Source organism: Bidens hawaiensis, unplaced genomic scaffold, assembly GCF_021521415.1.
Source record: "Bidens hawaiensis isolate Kalapana, Puna unplaced genomic scaffold, B.hawaiensis_p1.1 tig00012472_1, whole genome shotgun sequence".
In the NCBI taxonomy this organism is placed as follows: Eukaryota; Viridiplantae; Streptophyta; class Magnoliopsida; order Asterales; family Asteraceae; genus Bidens; species Bidens hawaiensis.
This window is the reverse complement of record NW_027492020.1, coordinates 86592-97713: the sequence shown is the minus strand read 5'-3', so window position 1 is coordinate 97713 and position 11122 is coordinate 86592. Positions and strand designations below refer to the sequence as shown.

Genomic DNA, 11122 nt, shown 5'->3' with positions numbered 1-11122 from the left:
TCCATTGCTGTAACACGTGGGTTTTATTATGATATTTATTTTTAGAGTTTAACTCACTGGTTGCAAAACTTTGGTAGTTTTATGTATTAATTTTTTTGGAACAACAACATTCTTTGTGATTTTAGGCCATCGTACTCTTTAAATTTAGAGAGTCTTGTTGTATCATTCTGGCCAGACTATGTTGTTTTAATCGGGCCCACGCATATTTTAGAGTTTAACTTAGACGTTCCCCGTAAAACCATACCGTTTGTGCTACTACTGGTCCCAAGTTGTTTGTGTGAATTAAAACGAGGAATTAAAGAAACCATAGTGGATAATAAAAACGCCCTGCTTGCGGTGCGCGCATATAATGTATATATGTGTGAACCCTCGGGTGGGCAAAAGTAAAATTGCACTAATTTTGACGTTATTTTACTAATCTCGTGAAAATAACGTTAAAAGTGGCGGAAGGTAATCAGGCATCATGTGGTGGCGTTGATAGCCGAAAGACAAGGGCACATGCACCGATCAGCCGGTGTCCCGATGATTGAGTGCTATGTGCCTTATGTCCAAGGCTTGATGCAAAACTACTATCGAGCCGGGGGTCTCACCGGAAGCAGCCTCTCTATCCCTATGGGATAGAGGTAAGGCTGTCTACATCTTACCCTCCTCAGACCCTACCATAGCATTGCTGGGATATACTGAGTACGATGATGATGATGATAGTGGATAATAAAAGAAATAAAAATAAATAAATTTGCAAATGTACCTGGCGATGTTGGCTACCGTTCCTTATCCAATCGCCGCCGTGATTAAACCGGTGGCAGAAAAACCACGGCAGGTTCAACTCTCAAAACAATCCCCGAAGAAGAAGGCTTCCGGCAGCAATACCGCCGGTTTCGGTGCAAAGAAGAAAGAAGCTGTATGGCAGTGCGTTAAGAATTGCGGCGGCTGCTGTAAACTAGATAAGGGTGCTTCATTTCCATCACCCGAAGAAATATTTGACGATGCTTCTGATATACAAGTACAGTACACCCATTTCTGTTTAGTGTTTATCACATCAATTTTTTATTGTAATTGACATGAATTTTGTATAAGTTCAATACAGTTTGTGGAAGTTAGGGCTTTGGTTCGGTTAGGTTATTACGAAACATAACCCGAAACCGAAGTCATCGGTTCATACAAACAGTTTGATTTTCGGGTTTTCGTTTGTTTTCAGTTTTGGTTCGGTTATAGTTGGTGTTTTTTTTATTCTGCGTTGGCATTGCAAAAGAAATTTAAATATGAAAATAATGATTTAAGCTTGGAAGGGCGTATTAGAGTACCACATATGTATTGAATTCAAAAAACAGAAATAGGCGTGTGTCATGTGGAACCATACGGATACAAAGTTGCTAGAGCAGTAGAGTTTAAAATTCAACAAAGTTCTTAATAAAAAAACACTAAAAGTTTAGTCCCAATCTTCGTTATCATCTTGTTCATCTTCAAAGTTAGTCACAGTCTTCGTCGTTTCAATATCTTCATCACTATCAGTCGGTTCGGTTTTTCAAAAAAGAAAAAAAATGTTTCGGTTCGGTTAATTCAGTTTTCTGCTCACCCCTAGTGGAAATTCATAGGCTTGCAAATTGGTTAACTTTAACGAAACAAAAACGAACGGGGTTTTCTTGTCTGTGTTTGTTCGTTAAGAAATTCAACATGTTTGTGTTTGTCTATGTTTGTTAGTTTACAAGCATGGAAATTCATACTTGAGGGCAAAGTTAGTAGTAGTACTCAATGGATTAAAATTTCATACAAAGAGCATGTACACGAGCTGACCCAAGCCCGAGCTTATTTAACTTTAGAGAGCTCCGCAAGGGAGTAGTTTTTCAAACTGGAGCTCAGCTCATTTATTACTCATCATAAATTTAGTTGTCTTATTTATATAATTATTTTTTGTATATTTCTAATTATAAATGTTATATATAATAATAAATATTATTTATTCTGTAATCATAATTTTATTTATAAAAGGCTCGCAGCTGGCTCGAGCTCGATATGTGAAGCTTGAGATCGTTTAAGCTCGGCTCGTTTTAAGTTTATAGCGTGCCGATCTCGAATAGCTAGCGAGTGGCTTAGCTCTTTTATGCTCATAGGTCATAGTAGTAAAGTTTAAGGGCAAAGGGCAGGCTTGTCATTTATCAATACAATAAAAGTTTTGAGGGCTAACATGTATAAAACTTTGGTGATTAGATACCATGTTTAACATGTGATTTATCTTTTATGTTCAGCTATATAAATCTTTGGTTGGTGCTGATGGATGGTGCATACATTATGAGAAAAGCACAAGAACATGCACCGTATATGACGGTAAGCGTGCTCTCTAAGGTCTTACATGACCGTAATTATTTTCACCTTGTCACACATGTTATAGCATATGCCTGTAATTTCATATAGGCCATACTTTTGTCGAGTCGAGCCGCAAGTTTTCGAGACTTTATATGGGATTCCCCAAAAAAAGTTCAACAACGAAGCGTGCAGGTTCGAGTTTACAAGTTTAATAAGTTTGTTAATAGACTTTATGAAATTGAGTACCATTTTTTGATATCAAAACATAATATATTATATATATTGCACGTAATAATATTAATTATGTGATTATATATTATATTAAATATAAGTATATTATTTATATAAAAATAGGACTGTTTGGGCTGGCGAGTTAGTCAACCTCAATATATAAAGTTTAGGTGTGAGCTTGTTTATTAAACGAGCTCCAATTAAAGCTTGAACTTGGGCTATAGCTTGTTTACATTCGTCTTAATTCAAGCTTCTTTTGTGCAAGTCTCGAGTGGCTCACAAGTGGCTCGACTCGTTTATACCCTTGAATGGATATTAAACAATTTGTGCTTTATTGTCTTCATTGTTCTTCCTTGCAGTAGCTGTATAGATACAATTAAAGCTGTTTATGGCTCTCGATCAGAGGAATTAGACAGGTTTAAAAACGCTATACGGACCTAACTTGCTGTATGATGATCTTGGATTTATCCACTTAAAAGTACCAAGGTGATATTATATACATATACTGTAATGGTATACTAGAGAACACAATTGAATCACTCAAATAAATTTCTGGTCATGTTATTCATGAACTAAAGTGCTATAAATAGCTTACAAAAGAAACCAGTAAAGTCACATGAACCCACGTAAACAACTAACTCCTATCAATTAGAAACAAACCATAAAGTACGGAACAAGCCAAAGAAAAGTAAATCGTGTGCATGCAACCGTGCACTGCACATGCAACAAACAAAGTTGGACAAGTGGACCTCCCAAAGCTTAGAGCTGGACTGGACCTTATTTAACCCAATGAAAAGAACAAAGCCCACATTACATATCTTCCCCTTAAACTGAAAGTGGGCACATCAGTTTAATACTTCAAGACTTGAACTCCCAGCAAACTCCTCATCCTTTCAAACACTTCAAGCTTAACTGGTTTAGTCATAACATCAGCAACCTGTTGAGCAGTTGAGCAATACTTCAGCAACACCTTTTCTTCATTTACTAGATCTCTTATGTAGTGAAAACGAACATCGATATGCTTAGTTCTTCGATGTAACACCGGATTCTTTGACAACTTGATTGCAGAATTATTGTCACAATAAATCTCCACTGCACCGATCTGCTCCTCACTTAACTCTTCCAATAAACCTTTTAACCAAACAGTATGACAAGCACATGCTGTTGCAGCCACGTATTCGGCCTCAGTCGACAAGAATGTTACTATATCTTGTTTCTTTGAACTCCAACAAATGGCTGCCCCGCTAAGAATGCATGCATACCCAGATGTACATTTTCGGTCTTCTGTATCTCGTGCATAATCACTATCCGTGTACACCTGCAGCTTAGTTCTAACACCTTTCTGATATAACAAGCCAAAATCATTGGTTTCCTTCAGATACCTTAATATTCTTTTTGCTAACAGCAAGTGCTCTTCTCGTGGATTAGCCATAAATCTTGCAATGAAACAAACAGAGTACATGAGGTCTGGTCTAGTTACCGTTAGATACATAAGGCTGCCGACTAGACTTTTAAATTCAGTTTCATCAACCTTGTTACCGACACCTTGTTTGGTCACTACAACACCAGGCACTATCGGATTTTTCACACCATTTGCCTCCCACATGTTGAATCTTTCTAGCACACTTCTAGCATACTTCTTTTGACATATGGCTATTCCAGCTTCACTTTGGATGACTTCTATTCCCAGAAAATACCGCATTTTACCAAGATCGGTCATCTCAAACTCATGTTTCATGTAGTCTTTGAATTCTTCACAAATCCTTCGGTTATTACCTGTGAACAACATATCATCCACATATAAACTCATAATGATCACATCACCTTGTAATTTTTTAATAAAGAGAGTATGATCATAACAACTTTTCTTGAACCCTTCTTTCAGAAAATAACTCTCGATTCTCTTGAACCAAGCACGTGGCGCCTGTTTCAAACCGTAGAGAGCCTTATTCAGTTTGCACACCTTAGTTGCTTCGCCTTTCTTGATAAAGCCTTGGGGTTGCTGAATATATACCGTCTCCTTCAATGTGCCATTAAGAAATGCACATTTAACATCCATCTGTTGTATCAACCAACCCTTTTGAGCAGCTATAGCAATAATGCTATGGACTGTATCCCATCGAGCCACAGGGGCAAAGACCTCGTCATAATCTATGCCCTTTTTCTGTGCGTAGCCCTTTACAACAAGTCTGGCCTTGTATTTATCTACCTCACCTTTCTCATTCAATTTAGTCTTGTATAGCCATTTAACTCCAATTGGTGTCACGCCCGCTGGAGCATCAACTAATTCCCATGTTTCATTCTTCATTATGGACTCCATCTCTTTCTCCATAGCGTTTACCCATATTGTTTCTTTAACAGCTTCTTCATATGTTGTTGGGTCCTCCAAAGAGGAGAACATAACAAAATCGGCTTCATCATTAGATAAGCCATCTCCACTCTCATAATCATGCATCCAAGTAGGTGCTGACCTTGTTCTTTTTGAGCTCTCACCTACTGTTGCTTCACGTGTTTGGATGATAGGTGAACTAGGATGTGATTGGACAATAGGAAAGCTAGGATGACTAGTTAGTGAAATGTCACTTTCACTGTTGATGTTGTTTGTCTCACTTGGTGGTCCTTCACTTTGATGATTGAGAGTGACATTGTGACTGGTCACATCTCTTGGGCATTAAGATTGGCATCAATATGCTCTTCTTCATGTGATTCTGCCATATCACTTTCATTAAGTATTATTAATTTAGAAGGACCAAAAACTTGATTATTCCAATACCACCTTTCTCTTTCATCAAACATCACATCTTTACTAATGATAAGCTTTTTGTGAATAGGATCATACATCCTATAGGCCTTAGACTCTGCACTAATGCCCAAGAAAATGCACTTTTGACTTTTATTTTCCAACTTGGATCGATGTTAAGAAGGAACATGGACAAACCCTATGGACCCAAAATTTTAAAATAGTCCACGTTGGGTTTTCTGCCTGACCACCTTTCTTCTGGGACCCTTTCTTCTAATGATGTAGTGGCACAATGATTCAAAATGTGGCAGGCCCAGTTTGCAGCCTCGGACCAGAACCACTTTGGCATTTGTTTGTCAATTAATAAACATCTAACCATATTCATTAGAGTTCTATTTCGCCTCTCGGCTACCCCGTTTTGCTGAGGGGTATAACTCGTGGTTAGTTGTCGTTTTATGCCAAACTCCTTACAAAATTGGTTGAAATCGTTGGAAGTGAATTCGCCACCACGATCACTTCTCAAACTTTTAATGACCAAGCCCGTTTCATTTTCAACCATAATTTTAAAATACTTGAATGTTTCTAAACTTTCATGTTTATGAGACAGAAAGTAAACCCATCCCTTTCTAGAAAAATCATCTATAATAACCATGGCATACCTCTTGCCACTAAGTGATGCAGGCTTAATGGGCCCACACAGGTCAACATGCAAGAGTTCCAGTTTAGATGATGCTCTCCACAAACTCTTCTTTGGGATATTTTATCTATTTTGTTTTCCCAAACTACACACTTCACATACTTTTGTTGAGGTAGCTATAGGTGGCAACCCTTTCACCATTTGCCTGGATTGCATGGTACAGAGTGACTTATTGTGGACATGACCCAACCTCCTATGCCATGTTTGGTCATTTAAGTCATCAATTACCTGCATACATATGTTTTCTTTTTCTATCCTTTTGGCCTGCACAACAAACATCCTATTTTTTGTCATGATGGAAGTAGTGATCAAACCACGTTGGGGATGGTAGATCTTACATACTCCACTATGAATCACCACCATTAAGTCCTTTTCTTGTAACTGCCCAATACTCAACAAATTCGAGGTGAGATCTGGCACATAATAAACACGAGTAATCACCTGTGTGATACCCCCAGCTTCAAAACGTATGTCACCAATTCCCTTTACTATTAAGCGAAGATCATTTCCTAACTTTACACTATGTGTAAAATTCTCATCAAGGTTTATGAACCACTTTCGGGATCCGGTCATATGATTAGAACAAGCAGAGTCAAGAAACCAACTACCCGTTGTTGGTAGTTCTTCAGTCACTGTAGCGTGAGTCATCAACAGAAGATCTTCACCCTCGTCAAATTCGGTGTAATTTACCGACTTCTCACCACGGGTACACTCATAGGCAAAATGGCCCAATTGGTGACAACGATAACATTCAACGGAGGACTTATCATAGTCAGATCTTCCTCTCCCACGTCCGCGACCTCTGCCGCGCACACCATAACCTCGTCCTCGACCACGACCACGTCCGGTGGAAGGATCATGTTCAACCTGCAGAACCTGATCATCAGGTGTGTGTTTCTTAGTCAACTTCTGTTCGTGAACAAGCAACGAACTCTGCAATTCATCGACTGATAAACAGTCGATATCCTTGGATTCTTCGATGGAACAGACAACATAGTTAAAGTTGTCAGTTAATGATCGTAGAATTTTTTCAACAACTTTCACATCATCTAGATCTTCACCGAAAATTCCGCATATCATTGGCCACCGTCATGACACGGCCAAAGTAATCAGTGATAGTCTCGCCATCTCGCATCTCCAAGGTCTCGAACTCCTTCCGCAATCGGTGCAACTGAGCCCGCTTAACCCGCGTATTACCTTGGTACTTCGTTTTCATAGCCTCCCAGATCTGTTTGGAGGTATCCTTCTGAGTTATAGTCTTGAGAATCTGCTTACCAATGGATTGGAATAGATAATTTTGAGCCTTCAAATCTTTGAGCCGCATTTGCTCTAACTGGACCCGTTCGGCAGCCGGCAGAACAGTCCCTTCGGTCGGCTCATTGTAACCTGGATCTATGACAACCCAATACTCCTTGGATTTCAGCAAAGTCTTCATCACAAGACGCCAATGATCATAGTCGCCGTCAAACGTGGGAACACTTGGAACTTGGAAGTTTCCGTTTTCAGCGGCCATGATCGCACACTCAAACTCACCCAGAAGTGCTCTGATACCGCTTGTAATGGTATACTAGAGAACACAATTGAATCACTCAAATAAATTTCTGGTCATGTTATTCATGAACTAAAGTGCTATAAATAGCTTACAAAAGAAACCAGTAAAGTCACATGAACCCACGTAAACAACTAACTCCTATCAATTAGAAACAAACCATAAAGTACGGAACAAGCCAAAGAAAAGTAAATCGTGTGCATGCAACCGTGCACTGCACATGCAACAAACAAAGTTGGACAAGTGGACCTCCCAAAGCTTAGAGTTGGACTGGACCTTATTTAACCCAATGAAAAGAACAAAGCCCACATTACATATACCACACGCATACAATTTTTTGTGTTTTTGCTTTGTAATCGGTGTACATTAGTTGGTGCTAATGAAAAAGTTCATCGTTTGGACAATTGGACAGGCCTTTGAAGCGCATCGACCTGTATGGATTGTTCCGTGGATGATTACAACTATAAGATTGTCTACTATCCTTACTCTCGTGGTCAGGTGGACTGTTCTGCTCCTTTATACAACGTGCTTGACCTGCTTATTTTGCCTTCTTTAGTCGAGTGACATGTAATATCGGGATTTAGTTAGAGTGACATGTAATGTCGGGATTTAGATATGAATTCACAAGGAGAGCATGGGTGCTTGGCACATTTTAACCCGCTGATGACCTTAATATGTTAATTTGTTTTTGGTTTTCAGTCGAATTGATTTTTCTCGAGCTTCCAGCCGGCTAGACAAAACTTAGCCACTTGTATTGTAGCTTATGAAACCATGTTTGATATTCCCCTTGACGTCGAGAATTTCATTTCAGCATGAAGTGTGACACCACTGCGCCTAGTGAAAATATGGCTCGACGCTCCAAGATTATGTGATATGTACGGAATATGCATTAACCAACAAAAATGTCTTTGACAAGGTTGTTGATGTTTCTCTCAGTTGGGAAGCTTGCACTTAAATGCGTAGGAGGCCGGACTCCATAGTATGAAAAAGGGGTACCACTCCATAGTATGAAAATGGGCTAATCGCCGGGAAACTCTTTTTTGACCAAATATCTGATTTATAGTTGAGGTTATTTAAATACATTTTTTTCAAAATAAAAATAGAAAATGAAAGAAGCGAAGTAGTGATGATATTAATTATAACTTTCTTTTCCCATAGTAAATGGATTTGTAATCAATTCAAGATCCAAATAAAATGAAACAAATATATATCAGAATCAACAGCCAAACAAGTCTTGAAAACTCATGATCACGTATTTTGTTCCCGCCCATTTTCAACAGGCACGGAGCGATTAACTTACAAGAGAGCTCAGTTGTTTAACCGTGTGTTGGTGACCAAAACTTAATCCATGGTTCATGCTCTAGGGTCACATACATCAAACGGTGCGGTTAACCTAAACAAGTTGTTCTTAGCCATGGTTAAAGATGTGGTGTGCAAGGTTGCATTTGGTAGTAACTCTAGGCAGCAACCAATTAAGGGTCCATCATGGGAAGTGGTGGTTGATGGAGCCCAAGAAATGTTGGGTGGATCGATTGGGGATTCTTTTCCATGGTCCCGAACTTAGGGTTTCTTGTCGGTTCCTATAACACACGTTCAGTTTCAGTTAGGATAGGGTTGTAGGCTCGGTTAACCGGTTTCAATGTGCACCTCTAGCGTGAAGGAGCCCACGCTCGTAAGCAATAGAAAACCAATTAATTGTTTTAATAATAGTAACTTTATCAAGAAGTTAATAAAAGGGTGAGTGAATGAGTGAGACAGTAACATTAAGGGAAGTCTAGATTCATAATGTAGTGTTCTTGATCAAGTTGGCGAACCGTAAGCCTACAGAAATGTTTTAGTAATCTTAACGCTTAAATTTAAACGTATTAGCGAACATCATAATCAATACATTGCAGAAGTGACAATGACAGCAGACATATTTAAGTACTAATTGGCTAATTGCTATATGACATTGTTAATCCAAGTCTATTTCACAACACGACTGATCTAAAAGAAAGTTAAAACGGATTCTAAAATATTCGCACCTGCTTTCTAGACATCCTTTTTCTCAGTCCCGGAACTTACCCCTTTTCGTTGGCGGACTCGCGGTTTACTCGCAGACCTCCCAGTTTTCTTATCCTCTTTCTGTCTTTTCTTGATAACTTTTGATGCTAATGTCTTTAATGGAATTGTAACATCAAGAGGTATAAGCACTTCCTGCAACTCATTCCATTCAAGATCTTCAAAATCGCCATCCTCATAAACCACTCTATACCAACCGGTTTCTTTATCGAATTCAGTTACTTTCCCTTTAAACAAACGCTCGTCAAACAACTTTTCAACTTCCCTGCCTTCAAACCAACCACCAAACGACTCGTTTATTTTGGAATCCACGTCATTCTCAAGTTCACTGATAATAACATTCTCATTTTCACTTGTGCATACAGGAGGTGGTGGTACTCCGTTGATTACCATTGCAGGCTCGCCCGGTATCTCATAGATTCCGGATTTTGGAGAATCTGGGCTTTGCTCTTCGAGTGTCGTCTCCATTACATACCCTGCAAACATAATATAAAATAAAAAAAGGTAATAATCTATCAGTCTATTGACCATCTATTGCAGTGTTGTAAAAATCCTCATTGGGCGCTAATTAATCGGAAATTGGTGATAACCTATGCAATTTCACGTAATCAGACGTAAAAATCGGTCATCGGTCAAAGCTAGTCCAAATCGTTCGTCAAATTTCGGTTAAAATCGGTCTATTTACAGTCAAAATTATTCAAAATCGGTCAAATTTTAGTCAGCATCTATCAAAATTGGTCAAAAGATTTGAAGAATTTGAAAAATTATACTTCTTAATCCAATCCAATTAATAAGTTTACCACCTGACTAGCGCCTACCGAGTTCTACAACACTGATCTATCGGTTGCTAAAATGTTTCAAATATAATGAAAAATTATAGATCAAGGTAAGAAAACAGCAGGTTAATATTATCACATTCCAATCAACATCAATAATCTTGATTCATACAGTATACACAACATACATAGCATTTAACAGATTGTAAAGCAAAACCTGATGAAAGCAATTAGCAGCTGAAGATGAATTGATATCAATTGAACAGAATGAAGTGTTTTAAGTTCTATTAGATTAAATTGAAACCCTAATTCGCGAAATTAATAACTTAACCAGATAACATGTAAACTACCTGGAGTGAGTGTTTGATTTGTTTACGGGTTTCATTATTTAAGTATCCAACCACCCCTAGGGTGAGCCAATCAAATAATGGAGACTATGTCACGCCTTCATTAATTATTTCTCATTATCAACGTGGTGAGGATTTTGGATTAAATATTGGTGCCAACAAAATATCACAATATAATTTAATTAACATGGCAAGGATTTTGGATTGTATATTGGTGACAGCAAAATATCACAATGCAGATAAAAAGATATATTATAATAGCTTTAGAACATGTGTAATACTAAGAAAGTTTAAAAAAAAAACAGTTAAAATATAGAAATTAAATGATTAAATAAAAGAAATAATATTTAATCGAATTAAATAGTTTAATAAGTTCAAATTATATTTTTAATGAAATATTCATACGAATACGTGGTC

At 38.1% G+C, this 11122-nt stretch overlaps 1 protein-coding gene, 1 long non-coding RNA gene and 1 pseudogene across 3 annotated transcripts; 1 reads left to right on the top strand and 2 right to left on the bottom strand.

Annotated features, from left to right (window-relative positions):
* Positions 1–723: 723 nt before the first annotated feature.
* On the top strand, positions 724–8490 carry LOC143541123 (uncharacterized). The gene is made up of 4 exons (XR_013136704.1): positions 724–1003; positions 2247–2496; positions 2895–3021; positions 7934–8490. It is a non-coding gene; the product is annotated as an uncharacterized LOC143541123 (long non-coding RNA).
* On the bottom strand, positions 3739–7485 carry LOC143541145 (uncharacterized). Its single transcript, XM_077034044.1, has 5 exons — positions 7170–7485; positions 6201–6946; positions 5527–5615; positions 3918–5186; positions 3739–3853 (listed from the first exon to the last, which is right to left on the bottom strand). Exons 1-5 carry the CDS (start codon positions 7483–7485, stop codon positions 3739–3741), a joined length of 2535 nt encoding a protein of 844 aa, XP_076890159.1.
* Positions 8491–9372: 882 nt separating the features above from the next.
* Positions 9373–10718, bottom strand: LOC143541122 (dirigent protein 17 pseudogene; annotated as a pseudogene). The gene is made up of 2 exons (XR_013136703.1): positions 10709–10718; positions 9373–10058 (listed from the first exon to the last, which is right to left on the bottom strand). The product of XR_013136703.1 is annotated as a dirigent protein 17 pseudogene (transcript).
* Between the last annotated feature and the right edge of the window lie 404 nt (positions 10719–11122).

Coding starts and splice junctions, on each gene's coding strand:
- LOC143541145 (XM_077034044.1), bottom strand. CDS start 7,485: ATGGCCGCTGAAAACGGAAACTTCCAAGTTCCAAGTGTTCCCACGTTT. Junction 6,947..7,169: donor TATGAAAACGAAGTACCAAG/GTAATACGCGGG, acceptor GTTCCATCGAAG/AATCCAAGGATATCGACTGT. Junction 5,187..5,526: donor GAAAGGGTCCCAGAAGAAAG/GTGGTCAGGCAG, acceptor AGATGTGACCAG/TCACAATGTCACTCTCAATC.